Source organism: Acinonyx jubatus, chromosome C2 (genome assembly GCF_027475565.1).
Source record: "Acinonyx jubatus isolate Ajub_Pintada_27869175 chromosome C2, VMU_Ajub_asm_v1.0, whole genome shotgun sequence".
Classification (NCBI taxonomy): Eukaryota; Metazoa; Chordata; class Mammalia; order Carnivora; family Felidae; genus Acinonyx; species Acinonyx jubatus.
In genome coordinates this window covers 80,905,041-80,928,504 of record NC_069384.1, presented here as the reverse complement: position 1 = coordinate 80,928,504, position 23,464 = coordinate 80,905,041, and the positions used below count along the sequence as shown (strand labels likewise).

At 39.3% G+C, this 23,464-nt stretch overlaps 1 protein-coding gene across 1 annotated transcript in view; it reads right to left on the bottom strand.

The window, feature by feature from the left end:
• Nucleotides 1-23,023, bottom strand: part of EHHADH (enoyl-CoA hydratase and 3-hydroxyacyl CoA dehydrogenase) — a 47,194-nt gene extending 24,171 nt beyond the window's left edge. Inside the window, exons 1-4 of the mRNA XM_015064320.3 lie at nt 22,861-23,023; nt 17,336-17,439; nt 12,035-12,207; nt 6,401-6,512 (exon numbers count right to left, since the gene is read on the bottom strand). Of these exons, the coding sequence (XP_014919806.2) occupies nt 6,401-6,512; nt 12,035-12,207; nt 17,336-17,439; nt 22,861-22,934 (463 nt within the window). The 5' untranslated portion in view covers nt 22,935-23,023. The remainder of the gene's footprint in view (nt 1-6,400; nt 6,513-12,034; nt 12,208-17,335; nt 17,440-22,860) is intronic.
• Nucleotides 23,024-23,464: the final 441 nt, after the last annotated feature.

The window sequence follows — 23,464 nt, the reverse complement described above, 5'->3', positions numbered from 1 at the left end:
TTCTTCTAACTCACTGTGACCTTTTCTATGCAAATCAAAATCCATCATATTCTTAGTTTTTACTTCTTCTCTTCATCAAGTTAAAAATAGTGATATTTCTATAAGCAGCAGTGCTTTGGAAAAGGCAATCCTAGTTCACTTCATTTCTTTTTGTCAAAGCAGCCAGATTTCTTCCTGATTTCCCCCAAGATACACTTGCCTTCCAGACTTAATGATAAGAACAGAGACACAAAATTCCTCAATATTCCCCCACATGCTTCAATTTTTGTAAACCTTAGGCTTTACAGACTCATTTCACACTATTATAATTTCCCCATATTTTCTTCTGCTTTGCTTCCTTTCTATTTCATCTTTTGCAGAATGAACTGTCTTCTGTGCTTTGAATTTCTGTAGTCTGTTGGATGATAAGCATCATCTTAGGAATTTTACATTTAGATACTTAACATACTGTACATTCTTAAAAGTGTACTTATCATAACATTGTAAATTAAAACAATTTCTACTTTAATTTATTAAAGACAAGAAGTTTAGTATATTTAGGTTTTCTAACTACCCTTTCATAAGATTTAGAACACCCCCCCATGATTTGAAAGAAAAAATAAGCCTTTTTTACACACATAGACTCATATTATTTTCTAATTTGGACCACATATACACAGTTTTGTATTGTGGTTTCTGTGTCTAAGAAAAGAGATCTCAATTAGCAATTCTCAAACTTTTTAATCTTAGGATCCCTTTGCACTCTTAAAAATAATGGAGGACTCCAGGGGCACCTGAGTGGCTCAGTTGGTTGAGTGTCCGACTTCGGCTCAGGTCATGATCTCACGGCTTGTGAGTTTGAGCACCACGTCAGGCTCTGTGCTGATAGGTCAGAGCCTGGACCCTGCTTCGGATTCTGTGTCTCCCCTCTCTCTGCCCCTCCCCCGCTCATGCTCTGTGTGTGTCTCTCTCTCTCTCAAGAATAAATAAACATTAAAAAAAAAAAAACACCTATAAATAAATAAATAAAAAATAATGGAGGACTCTAAAAAGCTTTTATGTGGATTATTTCTTTTTTTTTTTTAATTTTTAAAAATGTTTATTTAAACATAAAGTCACCCAGGTGCCCCTATGTAGATTATTTCTATCGGTATTTACTGTATTAGAAAGGAAAACTGGGGTGCCTGGGCGGCTCTGTTGGTTAAGCGTCCAACCTTGGCTCAGGTCATGATCTCACGATTTGTGAGTTCGAGCCCCATGATGGGCTCTGTGCTGACAGCTTGGAGCCTGGAGCCTGGATTCGGATTCTGTATCTCCCTCTCTGCCCCTCCCCTATTCATGTTCTGTCTTTCACTCTTTCAAAAATAAATACTAAAAAAATTTTTTTTAAGTTAAAACTGAGAACTTTAAAATGTTTATTGTATTACTTTAAAATAACAACGATAAATGTTAACATTGATGTTAACATGAATAAATTTTTATGCAAAATAACTATTTTCAAAATTTTAAAAACTTAGTGAGAGAGTGTCATTAGTTTACATTTTTACAAATTTCTTTCAAATCTGGCTTAATAGAAGACAGATGGATTCTCATTATCTGCTTCTTCATTCTATCTGTTCTGACATCATGTGGCATACAACAACCTCTGGAAAATTCTAGTATACATGTGTGAGAGAATGAGTGGAAAGGCAAATAATGTCCTATTGTTATGAAAGTAGCTCTGACTTTATGAACGGCCCCAGAGGATCTTAGGCATACCCAGGAGTCCCTGGACCACACTATAAGAACTTCTGATTTAGATTATCATTTTAAAGACTGTATAGAATCCTAGAATAGAATCCACAGTCTTTAAAATGATGATAATATATGACAAATGGATGACACATTCATGTACTAGGGTCATGTATTATCTAATCTGATATATGTTATTGCTGCGTTGGAGCGTGGGTACCAGGATCGTATATGAATGTTCCATACATTTAGCATTTATTTGTGGCTGAGTGATTTTAGTTATTTTGAAAGTAATCTTTTGCTTTGTTTTATCCTTTGGAAGCTTGCAGGATCCATTTCCTGCAAGTTCAAAATCTTTACCAAAGTACATCAGGGAATTGATATCTCCGCATCAGTTTTTCCAGGAAAATGGTGAGCCTGCTGAAACGTGATCTCTGATTCCATTTCATATCTGAAGAGTTTCTTCTATTTTTTCTTTTGGTTACTGCTTCTCACATCTTTGCTTCATGCTTTGAGAGCTCTTATTATTCATAGCAGAGACTCTGATTATATACCTTCCATATCTGCCGCCTTCCTTTACATTTTATGTATCTTTTTGTTAAATTCTTCTGACTTCACAGAATTCCATAAATGTGCCTCTGTTTATCCTCCATGTTGCTGACTGAGTTGTCTGTTTGATCATATCTTCTTTTTGTTGCTTCTAAAAGAAGTTATTTGGGCAAATGTTTTGCTTCCAGATAGTGTGTTCTTATTTAACAAACAATAGATGTTCTTTTCTAATTTAGAATATTTTCTAAAATTGTCATTTTCTTTAATCTGTTTCATATGAATGTTTCACTCTTTTTTTTTTCAATATATGAAATTTATTGTCAAATTGGTTTCCGTACAACACCCAGTGCTTGTTTCACTCTTTTAAAGTCACAGAATATCTTTATAGGTTTTGGGTTTAGTGTTAAGGTTTTTTTTGTTTGTTTTAGTCACAGAATGATACTTGCTGATATCTATTATCACTGCCTGGGAGCCCCGGCTACTAAAATTCACCCTCAACCTCTTGCTCAAATGTAGAGAAAACTCACCTGGACTTAACCCACCTGAAAGGCAGGTAGGATAAAGATGCCACTCACAACTTCTCCCCCACTATTCTAGATGGCAAGAGGCATCCCCTCAGCGTCTAGAGCCTGAATGTATCCTTGTCCTGGGAATGACCATAAAGAAATTCATGGGCTAGAGCAAAGCTCTGTGAGAACAGAGCAGGGATTTTGTGTGCTGTTCAGTGAACAAGGAGGACGAGCCATAAAAAATGAAGCAGAAACAAGAGCAGGGAACTGTAGTTCTTGTCACTTGATCGGACAGAGAACATCAGGGAATGAATTGCAAGGTGCTCTAGCAAATCTTTTGTGGTTACTGCTAAAGATTCAGCTGTTTCTGGGTAGCATTTTCAGGCAACTGTGGAAAAGCAACGGTAGCTGCTATAATTGCTCCACTTTCCAGAATTACCTCTCTAATGGTTTTCAGATCAGAAAAGGTTAGCTACTTACTTATTAATTTCATTTAAATCTGTTTACTTATTAACTTCCTATGGGGACAGTGCCTACAAAGCCGGTGTTTTTACAGCATTAACATCAGTAGGGGATCTTCAACTTTCAATAACAATTTTTTTAGCATAGTCGGTTAGGGGAAAAAAAAACAACCTTCCAAACCAAACAGCAACAGTCGTAATAGCATCGTTATTAATAGCTACTGTATTAGTTTCTTATGCAAATTCCCACAAACAGAGCAGCTTAAAACAACATACATTTATTATCTTAGTTTAGGATATCAGAAGTCTAAAACAGGTCGGCAAAATTGTGTTCCCTCTGGAGGCTCTAAGGGAGAATCTGTTGCATCGTCTTTGCCCGCCTCTAGAGGCTGCCTGCGTTGCTTAGCTTGTGGCCACTTCCTCCATCTTCAGAGCCAGCTGGTAGCATCTTGTCTCCTCTCTAACCTCCTGCCCTCCTCTTCTAAGTACCCTTGTGAGGAACTGGACCAACCTGGAAAATCCAAAGTAATCTACCAGCTTAAGATCCTTAATTTAATCACACCTGCAAAGTCACTTTTGAATGTGAGGCATCATATTCACAAGTCCTAGGGATTAGGACACAGACAACTTTGGTGGGGTGGGAGGCATTATTCTGCCTACCACAGTTACCATTTATAAAATGTTTTCTATGTGTCAGGTACTGTACCAGAAGCATGTTATGTCATTTCATTATTCCTCAAGGCAACCATGTAGTTGTTTTCTGTTGAGAAAATGGAGTCTGAGAGGAGATCAGAAGACCTCTCTCCTAAACTCCAGGCCAGTCTGTCCAACTGTCTACTTGGCGTCTCCACTTGGATGTTTAACAGACCTCTCAAACGTAACATGCCCCCAGCTAAGCGCTTGTGATTCCTCCCTACATCCTACTCTGCCAGTAGCAATCTCCATCTCAAAAATGGCACCATCTTTCCAGCTGCGCAGGTCATTAGAATCATCCTTCGCTCTGCTCTTCCTTGCACATTTCACTTTTTTGATAAATCACAAAATCCTGCTGGCTCTACCCTCATAATATATGCCGAATTTGACCATGATTCACCATTTACATTGTTACCGCTCAGGTCCCAGCTCTCATCATCTGTCCCTTGGGTGACTGTAGCAGGCTTCTAATCAGACTTCCTGTGTCTGCCTTACCTCTAATTAATGTATTTTCAACAGCCAGGGTGATCCTTTAAAAAACAAATGAGAGCATGTGACTCTGCTCAGAACACTCCAATGCCTTTCTACCTCATTGAGAAGAAAAGCCAAAGGTCTTTGTGTACTCTTCAAAGCCTTACACGATGTGACTTCATCCCCTACCTCTCTTTCCCTTCCTCACTTCACTCCAGCTGTATCCACCTTCTTGCTTTTCTTTGAAACTTCCAAGTATCCTGCTGCCTCAGGGCTTTGCATTTGCTATTTATCCATGTGGAATGCATTTCTCCAGATATTGGCATAATAAGCCTCCTCATCTCTTTCAGGTCTTTACTCAGATGTCATTTAGTAGGAAAGCCTTTTAATCCCCATCCTAACATTTATATTAAAATATTACCTACCCTCCATCTCTAACATTTTATATTCCCACTTTGTTTTGTTTTCTCCTTAGCACTTATCTCCTTCTAACTTACTATGTCTATACATAGTAATATGTAACTTACATATATATCTAACTTACTATGTATGTATATACATATTATATACATATATATATATACATATATATACATAATAGATAGGCATATGTGTGAGTATAAAGTTGAAGTAACTAGCCTCCAAAGTGGCTCCAGTGAGTTTCACCTCTTGGTGTTCAAGCCCCCTCCCATGTTGAATAGGGAAGACCTGTATAAATAATTTCATATATATATAATACATATATATATAATATATATGCACATATATGTACACACATATATAATATATATGTGTATATGTATACATATATATATGTATACATATATATATAATACATAATCAATCAGAAAAGATGGTGCATAACTCCAAAGCTAGGTCCTAAAAGATATCGCAGCTATTGCCTTGCTCTCTCTTGGATCTCTCAGTCCAGAGGTAGTCAGCTTCCATATTGTGAAGACACTCAGGCAGCTTTAGGGAGAGGTCTATGTGAAGAAGAAATGCCAACAGTCAGCACCAACTAGCCATCCATGTGAGGAAGCTATCTTGGAAGTAGATCCTTCAGCCCCACTCAAGTTTTCAGACAACTACAGCTCTAATCAATGTCTTGATTACAACTTCATGAGAAACCCTGAGCTTAGAGTCCAACTAAGCTGGTCCCAAATTCCCGACCCACAGAAATATAGAGAGAAGAAACACTGTCAATCAAAACATGACTCTTTCTTCCAACCTTACTTCAGCTGGAAATCTCTTTATAAGTCTTACAGGATTTGGTAAATCCAGGATCTCTAAATGTTTTCTATTGTTGCGTTGTTCACTTTCCCTATGGAAAGAGAACTTTCATTTGTAGCTAATATCTTAATACTTGGGAAATGAAAAATTCAGTCATTTCCACACTATAACTTCAAACCTTTCCATGACAATTCTGGTTTTAATTCTCATGTACATTATAATTTCTAAATTGAGTCTGCATATAATGCACCCTATGTGAATACAAGTGTTTATGCATGGACACGTGAGCTATAATAAAATCTTACTTATAATTAGTGCTCTGTAAACACTTTCATTTAGAAGGCACATGGGGTGCCTGGGTGGCTCGGCTAGTTAAGCGACCAACTTCAGCTCAGGTCATGATCTTGTGGTTTGTGGGTTTGAGCCCACGACTGGCTCTGTGCTGACAGCTCAGAGCCTGGAGCCTGCTTCAGATGCTGTGTCTCCCTCACTCTCTGCCCCTCCCCCGCTCATGCTCTGTCTCTGTCTCTCAAAAATGAATAAACATTAAAGAAATTTTTTTTGGGAGGCACTTACATGTGATCTTCATGGTAATGTCTGAGAAGCTCTCAGGGAAAGTACTCCTTCCATTTTACAGATGAGAAAATTGATAGTCAAAGAAATTAAAGTATCCTCTTAAGATTACTTGAGTGGGTAATGGTCAATCCAGAATTTCTCTAAATCTTAAACCAGGTCCTCGAATTGCTCTAGACAGCTGTTGTCAGGGTTTGTACTGACCTGAGGTAATTAAATCGAGTGCAGCAGGAACTCCAATGAGTCTGGGGAGAAGCTGGGTTCCTCTTGCACCAGGAAGGAGTCCTAGCCTGACTTCTGGGAAGCCAATTTGAGCCTATTAAAGTTTGAAGGCACAAAGGTCATTAGAATGAGACAGCATGTAAAGGGGAGGATTCCTCTGGATTTCCCACACTTTCAAAAACACTGTTTCAGGAGTTTCTGCAGAGCAATGCACACACACTCTCTCTCTTAAAATAAATACATAACAAAAAGCGAGAGTGCCTGGGTGGCTCAGTTGGTTAAGCGTCCGACTCTTGATTTTGGCTCAGGTCCTGATCTCAAGGTTCCTGAGATCAAGCCCTGCATCTGGCTCTGCCCTGACAGTGTGGAGCCTGCTTGGGATTCTCTCTCTCCCTCTCCCTGCCCCCCCCCCACTCTCAAAATAAATAAGACACTTTAAATAAATTAAAAAATGTTTAATGTTTATTCATTTTTGAGAAAAAGAGAGAGAGAAAGACAAAGCACTAATGGGGGAGGGGCAGGCTCCAGGCTCTGAGCCATCAGCATAGAGCCTCAACCATTGAAATCATGGCCTGAGCAGAAGTCAGACGCTTAACTGACTGAGCCACCCAGGCACCCTGACACTTTAAATAAATTTTTTAAAAAAAAGTTTTTACAGGGCAAATTAGTGTACACCCTCTACTTAGGTTAACAACATAAACAGAGCTGTGCTGTCCCTAAGTCTTCATGTTGAAATACATCTCTAACTTCTTACATATTTTTTTCTCTGACTCCATTGTGATCTGTTTCAGCCAACAAAAGTTATATTGTCCAGAAACAGCTTTATGGAGCCCTAAAAGAGCCAGGAAGCTGAGAAATTAAAAGGAAAACTCACAGAATAGGAGAGAATATTTGCTAATCATGTATGTAGAATATATAAAGAACTTTTTACAACTCAGTAATAAAAAGACAATCCAATTAAAAATGGGCAAAGGAAGGGCACCTGGGTGGCTTAGTTGGTTCAGCCTCCGACTTCAGCTCAGGTCATGATTTCACAGCTCGTGGGTTTGAGCCCTGCATTGGGCTCTGTGCTGACAGCTCAGAGCCTGGAGCCTGCTTCGGATTCTGGGTATCCCTCTCTCTCTGCTCCTCCCCCACTCAATCTCTCTCTCTCTCTCTCTCTCTCTCTCTCTCTCTCAAAAGTAAATAAAAAACATTTAAAAAATTGGCAAAGGATCTGAATAGACATTTCTCTAAAGAAGAGATACAAAATAGCCAATAAGCACATGAAGAGATGTTCAATATCATTAGCCCATCAGGAAAATGCAAATCAAAACCACAACAAGATACTATTTCACATCCAATAAGATGACTATAATAAACACACACACACACACACACACACACACACACCACACACAATGTTACACAAATTTTCCTAGCATCATTGTTCATAAAAGCCAAGAAAATAGAAACAATTCACATGTTCATCAACTGATGAATGGATAAAGAAAATGTGGTATATCCATACAAGGAAATATTATTTGGCCATAGAAAGGAATGAAGTACTGACAAGCTACAACATGGTTGAACGATGACAACATTATGCTAAGTGATAGAAGCCAGTCATAAAAGACAACATGTTGTGTGATTCTGTGTATATGAAATGTCTAGAATAAGCAAACCCATAGAGACAGAGAGTAGATTAGTGGTTGCCTAAGACTGAAGGAGAGGGGAGATGGTGGGTTACTCCTAAAGGGTATGAATTTTCTTTTGGTATAATAAATGTTCTAAAATCCACTGTGGTAAGGGTTACACAGCCCTGTGAATATGCTAATATACCATTCAGTTTTACACTTTATTTTTATTTTTTTAAGTAGGCTCCATGTCCAGCGTGAAGCCCAGTGCAGGGCTTGAACTCACAACCCCGAGATCAAGACCAATCAAGAGTCAGATAACCAACTGAGCCACCCAGGCACCCCTCAATTGTACATTTTATTTTTAAATGGTTTTTTTTATTTTTAAAAATGTTTATTTTTGAGAGAGAGACAGCAAAGGCAGGGGAGGGACAAAGAGAGATGGAGACACAGAATCAGAAACAGGCTCCAGGCTCTGAGCTGTCAGCACAGAGCCTACCATGGGGCTCGAACCCACCAACTGCGAGATAGTGACCTGAGCTGAAGTTGGATGCTCAACTGACTGAGTCACCCAGGCGCCCCTTAAATGGTTTTTTTTGTTGTTTATTTATTTATTTTTGAGAGAGAGAGAGCATGAGCAGGGGAGGGGCAGAGAGAGTGAGGGAGACAGAGAATCCAAAGCAGGCTCCGAGCTGTCAGTGCTGAGCCTGATGCAGGGCTTGAACCCAGGAACAATGAGATCATGACCAGAGCCAAAGTCAGACACTTAACTGACTGAGCCAGCCAGGCACCCTCAATTGTACACTTCAAATGAATGTATTATATGGTTTTTGAGTTATATCTCAATAAAGCTCTTACAGAAAAAAAATTAGACAGCAACCTCAGTCCAGGCAAGAGAATGAATTCAAGCCCTTTACCACATGCCTCTCTTGGCTATTTAAAAGTGGCTAAAGTTCTGTTAGTTTTGTTACAGGTACAGGATGGGAGGAGGAGGGTGCTTTAATGCAGACTGTCATTTACCCACATTGTGATCCAACAGCTCCAAATACCTGGAATATTAAGCGTTTCTCACACAAGGCATTCCTAACAGTCAGTCAAGAATTTTTCCGCCACTGTTCATCCCCATCCCCTGACTTATCATTGCTTATAACTTATATCTACACTCAGTGTGCAGAAGGCATGGTAAGAGGGACACAGAAAAAGGAGCACTTAGGATATATATCTTTATTCATAAACCCTTATAAAAATTAAAATACCGGGGTGCCTGGGTGGCTCAGTTGACTGAGTGTCCAATTCTTGATTTCAGCTCATTTTATGATCTCAGGGTTCATGGGCTTAAGCCCCATGTCTGGTTCTGTGCTGACAATGCAGAGCCTGCTTGGGATTTTCTCTTTCCCTCTCTCCCTGCCCTCCCCTGCTCTCTCTCTCAAAATAAATAAATAAACATTAAAAAAATTTAATGCTACAAGGAAATGTTAAATAAATTATGGTATATCTACAAGACAAAATTATACAGCCATTTTAAATGATATGTTTAAAGACTATTTACAATAAGATTAACAGCAGGTTTCTTGTCAGAAACCATGGAGACCAAAAGGCAGTAGGTTGACATATTCAAAGCACTAAAAGAAAAAACATGTCAAACAAAAATTCTACATCCAGCAAAACTAGCTTTTGAAAATGAAAACAAGGGGCACCTGGGTGGGTTAGTTGGTTAAACATCCAACTCTAGATTTTGGCTCAGGTCATGATCTCATGGTTCATGGTTTCGAGGCCCATGTCAGGCTCCACACTCCCAATCCTGCTTGGGATTCTCTCTCTCCTTCTCTCTGCACCTCCCCCATTCTCTCTCTCTCTCTCTCTCTCTCTCTCTCTCTCTCTCTCTCTCAAAGTAAATAAATAAACTTTAGAAAAATCAAAATGAAGGCAAATTAAAGCATTCTGAGGTAAAGACAAAAATTGGATTTGTTGCCAGCACATCTGCCCTACAAGAAATCCTTCACAATGAAATGAAAGGACACTAGACAGGAACTCAAATCCATGTGAAGGAATAAAAAACAATGATAAAGGATCACTATTTAGGTAAATATAAAGGACAAATTAATATAAACTTTTATGTATAATTCTTCTTTCCTATCTGACTTAAAAGACCCCTACGTTAAGCAATAATAAAAAAATCTATATGTTTTCACTCTTATGTGGATCCTGAGAAACTTAACAGAAGACCATGGGGGGGGGGGGGGGGAAGTTACAGAGAGGGAAGGAGGCAAACAATAAGAGACTTTTAAAAACTGAGAATAAACTGAGGGTTGATGGGGGGGAGGGAGGGGAACGTGGGTGATGGGCATTGAGGAGGGCACCTGTTGGGATGAGCACTAGGTGTTGTATGGAAACCAATTTGACAATAAATTTCATATTTAAAAAAAAATCTATGTTAATGGGCATACAAATGTGTAATGATACAATTTGTGACAATAACAGCATTAAAGTAGTGGGTAACGGAACCATATAGAAGCAAACTTTTTTGTATACTATTGAAATTAAGTTGGCATTAATCTGAACTAGATTGTTTTAAATTAAGACGTTAATTGTAATCACCAGGACTTTGTTACCACCAGTAAGAAAATAACTCAAATATACATAGTAAGAGAAGGAACAAGAAAATGAAAAGGGTAATAGAAAATATCTATGTAATACAAATGAAAGCATTAATGGAATAATTGAGAAACAAAAAAGATAGAAGACAAAGAAAAAAATAGCAAAATGGCAGAAGTAAGTACTTCCTTATTAGTAATTGTGTTACATGTAAATAGATTAAACTCTCTAAAACAGATTGGCAGAATGCATAAACAAATAGGGTAAATATGATATTAGTATAAAAATGGAGTACAAATGAAATACAATATAATTCCAAAGGTAGGTATTTTTTTTTGTGTTTGTGTGTGTGTGTGTGTGTGTGTGTGTTTAGTTCATTTATTTTGAGAGAGAGCACGTGGGAGGGGCAGAGAGAAGGGAGAGAGAGGATCCAACACTAACAGCATGGAGCCCTACTTGGGGCTTGATCCCACAGATGGAACCATGAGATCATGACCTGAACAGAAACCAAGAGTCAGACACTTAACCAACTGAGCCAACAAGGCGTCCCTGTAGGTGTTTTTTTTCTTAAAGACGGCAAAGAAAAAGGAATTTAAAAAAAGCTATAAGAAAAATGTATTACATAGGAAGAAGACCAAAAGAAAATAAAATAGAATATTAATAGTGGTTATTTCTGAACTGTGAGTTTATGGGGATTTTAGTTTACATCTTTATACTTTCCTGTATTTTTTAGTCTATCACAATGATCAACATTATCTTTATCATTAGAAAAATGTTACTTACAAAATGTTACCATTCTGAGACTGATATCACAGACCTCATCTACATACTTAATAGCCCAAATTAAATCTATTTCCAGAAACAAATGGATTTACAATTTTGTGCTATTTTCAAATAGGAAATTGTCTTCTAAGGTACTAATAATTACAAAGGACCACAAAACCAAAACCTTTGAGGAAATAAAAATTTAAATAAGTATGCATACTCAGGGATGAGAGTCAAAATATTTTATACCTCATGCTGCATAAGCATGGCTCAGCGGAACATCACGTGGGTCATACTACTGGAGCAGAGTCGTGGGGGCCCTGTACCGACCCAGTAGTTCCCCTTTGGTTTGTGTTTTATGTGGAGACCCAAGGGCTAGGGCTAGGGAAGCAAAGGGACAGTCATGGGGCTCAGGGTAACAGCTATTTACTCATGGAATGGACATTTTTCAACATGTCAACAACTACTACCACTGTGCTGATGCATAGCAGCTGAAAAACCAGTGCTAAAAATACATAAGAGTTGTCAACCAGGAAGCTAGCCTTTCAAAATGATCACCACTGAGGCTTATACAACATTTAGACATCGCCTTAAAGAAAAGCCCCCCACACCGAGCCCCATATGGAGCTTTAGCGGTTACCTCTGCATGGGCAATCCTATAGTGACAGCCCAGGGCCAGCTCTAGTCCCCCTCCTAAAGCCATGCCTTGAATAGCTGCCACCATGGGCTTCTCATTTCTCTGTATTTCATCTACTACATGTCCCAATACGATGGCGGGCTTTCTAGGAGCAGTGAAGCCATGGATATCAGCACCTAAGGACACAGACAAGGAAAAAGAGAGGTGGAGAGACTTGGACTTTGTTATAGACAATAAGGTATCAGATAACTCTCAAGGAATTTCAGACCTTCTTGGGACCACAAGACATTTAATTCTTTGGCTGGACACACAGTGAAGGAAAAATAACCTGGAAAATGTAGAACATTACAAGAGAAAATCCTCAAACCTTGATCAGGAATCCTGTAATCTAAAATCTGTCTTCCATATGATAGGTAGTAACTCTACCTGTAAAAAATTAAAAGCCTCAGAGAAGGGGGAATAGAGATTCAGAAGTTGAACCAACCCTCCCTCCCCTTCTTTTTTTGTATAGTATTGCTCACCAACCTTATTATATCTTTGTTAAGAGCATAAATCATTACAACATAAAACCTCAGCATAAAACACATACATATTTGTGAGTTATATGTTTTATGTTTTTGTAATAGATTGTTTTTGTGATCAATAAAAGCAACATTTATTTCTTTTCCTAATTATAAAAATAACACATGCATTATAGAAAATTTGAAAAATACACAAAATAATAAAGAACATAAAGATCACCCCAAAATCACCACACAGAGATAACAATGTAATATTTTTGTGAATTCTTGTTTCCCAAAGCATATATGTAAATGGCTTTGTGATCTTCAGTAACTTATGCAACTTTTTTATAACACCTATCTTCAGTGACTTAGGAGAGAATTAAATTAAAGTTTGCTATCATATATATTTAACAATATTGAAAGCATTCTATAACATCATTTTTCATATTTTCCTTTTTTCACATAACATTATACTGAACTCTTCCCCACAGAATTATCTATTCTTGGAAACATTAAGCTTGGCAAGAGTTAAAAAGTTAAAGTAATTCTTTCATACCAACCTATTTAACTTTTCATTTCTACCTGTACCTTACCCAGCATCAATCCAAGATTATGATTTTTTTGCTCACCAATCCATCATACTCACACTCTCATCTAGTGTTATTAGTTATTATTTCTATTCCTTTTTGGCTCAAGAAAAACAAGATATCTCAGGCCTATCAATCCTGTAAGTTTAGATTTAAATGATTTTTCATGTCATAATAGCAATTAGTGCGTATTGGATAAATACTTTACATCAGGCACCGTGCTAAGTAGTTTCATATACTCTCTTATTTGATTTTCTTAATACGTAGGTTAAGTAGTATAACCATCTCCATTTCACAGGTCAGGAAGCTAAGGCTTTGAGATGTTAAGTGACTAGTTCAAACATATGACCAGTTAATTACTGGTAGAATAAGGATTTGAACTCAGTTTAACTACAGAGCCCACATTCTTAAACGTTATTACTACATTTTTCTACTTGCAGCATAAGGTTAGTACTAGTATCCCAATTTTACAGAAACCAAGGCACAAACAAGAGTACAGTGATTTCACTTTTTAACTGTTTATTTCTGGCATATAGAAATGCAATAAAGTTTTGGATATTGATTTTATATCTAGCAAAATTACTAAGTTATTAATTATAATACCTTTCTAATAGATTATTTTGATTTTTCTGCAAACTCTATCATATCTTCTGGATAATGAAGTTTTGTTTCTTCCTTTCCAATCCCAATACCTTTCGTTTGTCTCTCTAGCCTTACTGGACTGGCCAGGGCCTAAAACACAATGTCAAACAGAAATGGGGAGAGTAGCTAGCCTCGTCTTGCTCCCATCTCAGAAGGAAAGCTTTGTTTTGTTTTGTTTTGATTTTTTCGTTTTTAAGTAATCTTTATACCCAACGTGGGGCTTGAGCACAAAACCCCAAGATCAAGAGTCTCATGCTCTACTGATTGAGCCAGCCAGGTGCCCCAGGAAGGCTTTCAACTTACCATTTTATCTGATGTTTTCTATAGGTTTTCAAAAATGGATTAAGACATTTTCTTTCTATACCTAGTTTACTAAAAATTTTTATTTTTAATGCATGTCAAATGATATCAAATGTTTTTTCTGCAGTTCTTAAAAAATTCATATGATTTTTCTCTTTTAATCTTTTAACAGAATGAACTACATTAATCTTATAATGTTCAACCAATCTGGAATTTCCGGGAAAAAAAAGTGATGCCTTCCACTTTTTATATATTGTTAGATTCAATTTTATGATATATTATTTAAGATTTTTATACTTATGCTTATGAATGAAACTTGCCTTTCATTTTGCTTTCCTTTCATTGCAAATTTCATTTGTAAGTTTTGCTTTTTCATACTGGCCTTGATAGGTGTTGGTATCAAGATTATGCTAGCGTCATGAAATGAGTTACAAAGAGTACTGGATTGAATGGTGCCCACGCAGAACCTGTAAAACTTACCTTATTTGGAAATAGGGTCTTTGCAGATATAACTGAGTAAAGATGAGGTCATACTGGATTTGGGTGGGTCTATATAAGATCAGGGAAATCTGGACGCAGGCGAGAAGGCCATGGAAAGAGACAGGAGTGATAAAGCAATAAGCCAAGGAACACCAAGGATTGCCTGCAACCACAGAAGCTAGAGGAGGCAAGCAAAGAGTCTTCCCTAGAGCCTCTGGAGTAAGAATGACCATACAGATACCTTGGTTTGAACTTCTACCCTCCACAAGTCATCGGTTATGGCAGCCCAAGGAAACTAATATGGGAAGTGTTCCCTCTTCTTTTATTCCCTAAAACATTTATGTGAAATTCAAATAATATTTTCCTTGACTTTCCAGTTAGAGCTTGCCAATAAAGTCATTTGGGGCTGGAATTTACTCTGTGAGATTTTTGATTACTGATTCGATTTCTTTAATGGTTTTTTATTTCCACTTGAGTCATATTGGGAAGCCATAATATTTTCATTATCTTTTTTAATGGCTACAGTATCTGCAGTGATATCCCATTTGCCATTCCCTATATATATTGTGCCTTCCCTTTTTCTCTTGATCAATCTCTCCAGAGGTTTGTAGATTTCATTAGTCTTTCAAAGAACTAACTTTTGACAGTCTTGAATCACATTTGTTTCTATCACATTAATTTCTCCTCTTCATTATTCCCTTTCTTCTACTTCATTGGGTCTAGTAGTTCATTGGTTAGTTCCTTGATATAGATGCTTAACTCGTTATGTTTCAGTCTGTTTTCTTTTCTGATAAATACCTTTAAGGTTATAAATCTCCTGCTAAGTTTTGCGTTAGCTGTATCCTTCAGTTATATATGTTGCATTTTCACTATCATTCAGTTCTAAATATTTTCTAAATTCTATTATGATTGCACTTTGACTCAGGGATTAAGAAATGAATTTAATTTCTAAACATATGAGTATTTTTAGTTATATTTTTGTTATTGATTTCTAGTTTAATTGCATTGCTGTCAGAGAACATATTCTAAGTAAAATTTATTTTTTTTTATTTAAAAAAAATTCTTTTTTTAACGTTTGTTTATTTTTGAGACAGAGAGAGACAGAGCATGAATGGGGGAGGGTCAGAGAGAGGGAGACACAGAATCTGAAACAGGCTCCAGGCTCTGAGCTGTCAGCACAGAGCCCGACGCGGGGCTCGAACTCATGGACGGCGAGATCATGACCTGAGCTGAAGTTGGCTGCTTAACCGACTGAGCCACCCAGGCGCCCCAGTAAAATTTATTAAGACAAGTTCTTGTGGTCCAGTATCTGGTCAAATCTGTAAATGTTGCAAATTTGAGAAGAATGTATATTTTCCAATTGTTCTATATAAATCCATTAAGTCTAACCACCTCTAATGCTTTTCTAGGAGAATTTTTTTTTTCTATCCCTGAGTTCTAACTACATTCTCCCTTTTCTACCTTCTTTCTTACAAAGAAATATTGAGTTTTCCATAATTGGGATCCCTCTCTCCATGGTGCAAAGTCACTATCTTGGGCTTCTGACCTGAAGTTTCAAAACAACAAGTAAGCCATTTCATAACTGATTAATGTTTGGCATATTATTTTAATCTCTCTCAGGCTCATCCTTATCATCTGTAAATGGAGATTGTAGGATTTACTGAGGATTAAAGTATGTGTAAAAATACTACTGTTTTCATTATTAATAAATAAATAACCCATATAGTACTGGCACATAGCAGGCAAGATAAATGGTAATTTTATAATGATTATCATTTTTACATTTCTTTACTGTCATGATTCCAATATCTACTTCTTCTCAGGCTGCAATTAACATACATTAAATTTCATTGGCTACAGTAACATTACACAGGCCTTCATATAGGACAAAAGGCATAATATATTCATTTGGGAAAAGAAGAAAAGCTACTACAAATACCACTGAATCACCATTTCAGATTCTTTTGCCATATGTTTTCAATATTTTTGCATCTTCATAGAATAACCCAATAAAGATAGTCATGGTCACTGAGATGGGTGACTATTAGAAGAAAAATGAACTCAGGGGTGCCTGGGTGGCTCAGCCAGTTAAGTGTCTGACTTCGGCTCAGGTCATGATCTCGTGGTTTGTGGTTTCAAGCTCCACATCAGGCTCTGTGCTGACAGCTCAGAGCCTGGAGCCTGCTTCAGATTCTGTGTCTCCGTCTCTCTCTGTTCCTCCTCTGCTCATGCTCTGTCTCTTTCTGTCTCAAAAATAAATATACGTTAAAAAAAATTTTTTTAAAGAAAAAAAATGAATTCAATTTCAAGTCTCTGTCAGAAAGAAATAAAAAATAACATTTATTGAACATCTTCTGATGCAGGCACTGCACTAGGGACTTTCAGATATATCTCACGTAACCTCACAAAAACCTATTAAGATAGATACTACTATCCACTTTCTAAACAGAGAAATTGAGGAGTTCAGGAGATTACAGGGATTCGTCCAAGCTCCCATAGGGTGGAGATATATGCAGAGCAGGTATGTAACAACAGGTGTATATTAGTAGGTATAACACCCATCAAACCTGGGTGTCCTCCAAAGGCCCATCCAATACAAAAGAGAATCTTCTCTGGGTCTTTCTGCGTCTTTCTGTGACTCTTGTCTCTCTGCAATGTTTCCCATTCCCATTCAAGTCTCCCATATCCATTACCCACCCTACGGTATTACCCACAGGGACGGCTAAGGCAGCATCGGTCTCAGGCTGTGGTTGGATTCCAAAGATAATGAGAAAGAGTTAGAGACTGGTTACCTGCAGAGAATTTGCCATCTGCTCCACAAATCACAATGGCTTTTACTGTATGGTCTGTTATAGCTTTCTGCAGTCCCTCTTTTATTCCACGGAGTACAGATGTACTAAAAGAAAAAAAATTAGACGAGGCATTAGAATTAAATTTATACCATCTCAGACTTTTTTCCTTTCCTAACAATGAAAATTGAAACACACACGCAATGTATAAAAACCCTAGTTACTCACTATTCAGTTTTCACTAATTTGATCAACTAATAATAAACATGTCAACTGTGAATTAAGTACTGGACTAAATAAATGAATAAGCTTTTTCTTGTTTTTAAGTTTATTTATTTATTTGAGAGAGAGCAAGCGAGTCGGGGAGGGACAGAGAGAATCCTAAGCAGACTCTGTACTGTCAGTGCAGAGCCCAATGTAGGGCTCAAACTCATGAACCATGAGATCGTGACCTGTGCTGAATTCAGATGCTTAATTGACTGAGGTGCCCAGGTGCTCCAAATGCATAAAAAAATTTTTTTTTAAGTTTATTCATTTTTGGGACAGAGAGAGACAGAGCATGAATGGGGGAGGGTCAGAGAGAGGAAGAGACACAGAATCTGAAACAGGCTCCAGGCTCTGAACTATCAGCACAGAGCCCGACACGGGGCTCAAACTCACGGACCGCGAGATCATGACCTGAGCCAAAGTCAGATGCTCAACCGACTGAGCCACCCAGGCGCCCCTAAAATTTTTAAAAAATAGTATTTTCCTACAGTTTGCTGTAACTTTGGCCGCTTAGAAGCAGCACTAATCAATTTAAAAATATTATTGTACATCTTCTATGTATACTGAAAGGAGCTTATAACATCCTAGGAAATGACAAAATGTCACACTAAGATGAGTGCTATAATGAAAATACAAATAAAGTGATGTGGACATTCACAGTGAGAAGAAATTACTTTCAATTTGTCATATTGGCAAAATATAAGAAAACTGAAATAGTCTAAAACAAACAACCCAAGAGATGTGTCAAGGGCTTCAAATTACCCCAAATATCCAACCTTCCCCACTTTCTTCAAAATATTAAGCATCTAGTTTTTAGCTGGATACATGACTGCCCAAAATAAAGGTTGCATTTTCCAGCTTGTTATGCAGTAAAGTCAGCCTAAGGCATTAAGTTGTGGTCAATAGGATGGAAGCAGATTTGGTATATCCAACTTTGGGAAGAGTTCTTAAAGGATTGGGTATGCTTTTCTCTTTTCCTTTTCTGGCAGGAATGGGGATGTGATGGCTAGATCATAAGCAGCCATCATGGACCAAGAGGTGGAAGACCTGAAATGAGGATGGCAGAGCAAAAGATAAACAGAATTGGGAACCCTGATGATTGTGGAACAATCACATCATTCTAAGACACTGCTATGAAAGAAATCAACCTTATTTTGTTTAATCCACTACTCTTTTGAGTTTTCTGTCACTGACAGCCAAAGCTAAAACTAATTTAGGAGGCAGAGGCAAGATCTGGGGAAAAAAAGGGCTTGCAGTAGATTTTGCTAAGTTTCAGTTGATGAGGGAGTCATCTATAAAAGAGAGCTATAGTCAAGATTGAATGAGTCAGCCAAAGGCAAAAAGAGTTGAGTGTAAATCCTCTGGATGCACTCTCATTTAAGAAGTGGGAGAATTTTAAAGGGCAGTTGGGGAGAGAGGAGTCAATGTGGTGGAGAAGTAGGGGGACCCGAAGTTCCCTCAAACACAGCAGTATTGAGGTCAGCAGACATGGAATTCCAGGAATCCGGGCTACAGAGTGACAGAAACATCTCCAGGGGCCCACAGGGACAACATGGTGAGCCATAGGTGCGTGATTACGAACTGGTAGAGATAAAATGGGTGGTGTAGGCGCGGAGGGGAGGGATCCCCTTCTGTGGAGAAAAGGAAGAGAAAGAGAGGCTGTGGAAGTGTAGGATTGTATTTGGACAACTGAAAAACCACAGATGAGGGAACGGAAAAAATGGAGAAAGAACCAATTTCTAACCGTGGGGCTTTCTCTGCCCTGTTCCTGCACCTAGAGAGGAGGGGAGTCAGCCCCAGGCTAGGTAGCTAGCTCCCAGCAGTGGGAGAGAGCAATCCTCTCCCTTGAATGCTGTGGGAAGAAGGCAAATAGCCATTCCAAGGACAAAAGACCCTGCAGGCGCCCACCAGCTAGAGGCCCTTTGTCGGCTGGGTGGGTGGTGACACTACCCCAGAACTGGGGCACCCAGTTCCTTTATGACACAAGGGTTTGAATCCCAGCCAAGCACCAGGGAGGCGCAGGAGACAGTGGAACGGGACATAGTGGCCCACTCACACCCACGTGGCACTGTGAGGAGGGCCTAAACAGAGTGGTTTGGGACACCCAGTCCAGGAAGGAGAGACTGGGGCATCGCCATTTTTCTCTCCATCACCAACAAGGTGGGGTTTCAGGGATCAGGGCCGCAGTGGAGGCGGGACCTGCCTACACCAAACCACGCCCCTCCATGCCTAGTAACTTGGCCGTCTAACAGAGCAAGATCGACACTGACCAACCAGACAGCCCCTCCAGACCAGGGCAGACACTAGTTCCAAGGCACTGTCAGATATTGGTCTAGGGGATTTACATTCTCTGATTTGATTCATGGTCAATTCTTATTTTCTGTGTATATGTAGATACATATTTTTTTCTTTTCTTCCTCTTATTTCTTCCCTTCTCTAGTTGGGTTATTCTGGCTGTTGGTTTGTTTAAACAGACATTTTTTTAAAATCTATTCTTTTAACACCTCTTCTGTATCTCCTTTTTTATTTTCCTCTCTCTCTCTGGACTAGCCATATAGTTTCTCTGATTGTCTTCCTGGGCAATTTTTTTTCTTTTACTTTTCCCCACCCTGTCATTTCTCTCCTTGTATAGGATAAGGCCTTTTTCACCACAACCCCCCCTTTTAAAATTTTTCTCCAGGGATACTTCAAGGAACAAATCATAGCACACGCGGTAGAAGTTCCAAACCACCACTATGAGTAGGGAGACAAAGCAACCGGAGTCTCAACAGAGAGCACAAAACACACTCCAAAAACACCTTCTGAACGGCCAGGCCCTGGACATAACAAGCTATTAAAACACACAAGGGACAGGGGCGCCTGGGTGGCGCAGTCGGTTAAGCGTCCGACTTCAGCCAGGTCACGATCTCGCGGTATGTGAGTTGGAGCCCCGCGTCAGGCTCTGGGCTGATGGCCCAGAGCCTGGAGCCTGTTTCCGATTCTGGGTCTCCCTCTCTCTCTGCCCCTCCCCCGTTCATGCTCTGTCTCTCTCTGTCCCAAAAATAAATTTAAAAAAAAACGTTGAAAAAAAACCACATAAGGGACAGAAAACTAGCCAATATGACGAAACGGAAGAATTCTCCGCAAAAGAAATTCCAGGAAGAAATGACAGCCAGAGAACTGCTCAAAACAGTTATAAACAATGTAACTGAGACAGAATTTAGAATAACGGTCGTAAGATTAATAACTGGGATTGAAAAGAGCATAAAAGAGAGCAGAGAATCTATTGCTGCAGAGATCAAGGAACTAAGAAATAGTCACAGTGAATTAAGAAATGCTATAAATGAGGTGCAAAATACACTAGATGCAGTGACAGCAAGGATGGAGGCAGAGGGGAGATTAAGTGGAAAAGAAGATAAAATTATGGAAAATGATGAATCTGACAAAAAGAGAAAAAAATATCCACATATATAACTTCAGAAGAAGACAGAAGAAAGGGCAGGAAAGTATCCCCAAGTAGAGAAAACTTGAGGAAGCTGAAATGAACCCCAGGCAGCAGGGCCTGCTGGAGGGCCTTGCAATGATGGCAGCTAACACATGTTCCATGCCAGTTTATGACTTCCAGCATATGTAAACTTCACCACAACTTTATGAGGTAGATACAAATGTTTCTCTTACAAGAGGGGAAGGGGCAGGCTAACGACTAGAAACGTTTAAAATAGCTATGAGAAAATATTTCTAGTTATGGGTGTTAGACTGTGAAACGTTTCCCCCAAGTCCTTGATGGGCATGGTTTCCTCTTATGAGCAGAGGCTGAGGCAGAGTCCTAATATTTAGTAATTCTAACTAAAATACAGACAAGTCCAAAATGGATATGTAATTATATTATGTTTTGCTTCATCAAAACCAAAATAAGTTATTTTGCTTTTTTTTCTGAGAATGACAAGAAAGTGGACGTATCATCCTTGTATGATTTTCATTGCTGCACTTTTTTTTGCATGACTAAATGCAATAACTCATCTGAAAAATAAAAATTATAATATTAATATGGTAAAATCAAATCTGAGGACACTAAGATAAAAATTCAGGTAAAATTAGCAGGTCTCCTCAATCCAGTCTCTCTTTTTTGTTCCAGCGGTATGTGCTAAGAATGTTGACCAAAGGTCTTTCACCCTGTTTTATATATTCATTGTAAATTTTAATTTTGGCTAATCCTACTCTCCGAGGATGGATGGCTCTATCCTGGGCTGATGGATCATTATCCTTTTTCCAAAGATATGGAAGACCAAACCTATCTAATAACCTCATTAATTAAAACAGAAACAAAAACAACTAGCATTAATCTCAGTTTTGAAAGCAATGCCGTAAGCGCATTGCACACGTAGGTGGGAGAATTTAAAATAGGCAAAGGTGGGGCGCCTGGGTGGCCCAGTCGGTTAAGCGTCCGACTTCAGCTCAGGTCATGATCTCGCGGTTTATGAGTTCAAGCCCCGCGTCAGGCATCTGTGCTGATGGCTCAGAGCCTGGAACCTGTTTCAGATTCTGTGTCTCCCTCTCTCTCTGACCCTCCCCCCTTCATACTCTCTCTCTGTCTCAAAAATAAATAAACCTTTAAAAAAATGTTTTTTAAAGAAAAAAAAATAATAAAAGGGGCGAAGGTGCTCCATGATGAAATCAAAGAAGATAAACTGCACAGTCTACTCCATAGGCTACTTACTAGGCTTACTCCAAATGGATCCTCCACTACAGCACTAAAGCCTTTAAGTTTAGAGCAAATCAGGAGAAAGAACGTTGCATTTCTGTCCAGGCCACAATTCACTTTTACTCACTGCCTTGGCATTAATAGGAAACTTTATCATCAGATTTCTAAATCTTATGAGTTACACTTTATTAGGGCAGCCTATATTCGAGATTGGGAAGTAAGAGGTCAAGGTCTAGCGGGCATTGTACCTTTAGAACAGAATGTACACATGAGAAGTCAAAGCTGCCAGCAAGTAGAAGAGCAGGAAACTGGCACGTATGGCCCGTGTTGGAGTCCAGCTCGCCCACTTAGAGGCCATCTGCCTGCCTCTGAGCCTCAGTTTCCTCACCAGTGAAACACCGGTAGGAGTTCGCTGCGAGCGTTAACCAAGCTAACCTATGCACAAGGCCCTGGCATTCGCCGCGGTTGTCTGTGTCGGTGTCTCTCTGCTTTTAATCCAGCAGGGGAAAGTCAAAGCCTCGGAGCAGGCAGGCGGCGAAGGGCCCTCCGTGCCCGGGCTGGAGGCAACCCAGCCCGTTACCTGATGGCGTTGACCGGCGGGTTTCGAAGGCGGATCAGCGCCAGCCAGTTCCGCGGCCGCGTGTACTCGGCCATGTCTGCTCGGTCGCGGAGGTCGCTTGCGCCTCTCACCACTGTGCACTGCCGCTTTTCCAGCCGTCGCGGAGCCCGCCCCGCGAGGAGGGGCGCCCGCTGGGCCAATGAGAGCCCGAGCCCGGCGCCACCTCCCGCTGCGCATCCTCCCACCCGCTCCTCCTCCTCCCGGGACCCCAGTCCCGCGCTCTGCAGACACTTGTGCTCTCTTTCTCCGGAGTGGTTCCCATCACAACCTAGGTCAGAGAGGACGGTGGAAAATGGGTGCAGTTGCCAGCAAGTCGGAGTTTACAACACCCTGGCCCAAAGAGGCTGCCTTCTCTGGAAAACTTCAGGATTCACTAAGTTGGTAGAGCTGTCCTCATCAGTTTTCATCTTCATGATCCTTCTTAACAGGAATAGATACCTGGGGTCTTGACAATTAGGTGACATGACACAACCACTTGGCACATAAGATACACGCACTGTGCGTTTCACCTAAATCTGTATGGTACCAACCGCGGACATAACCATTAATGTTACCTGTCTTACTG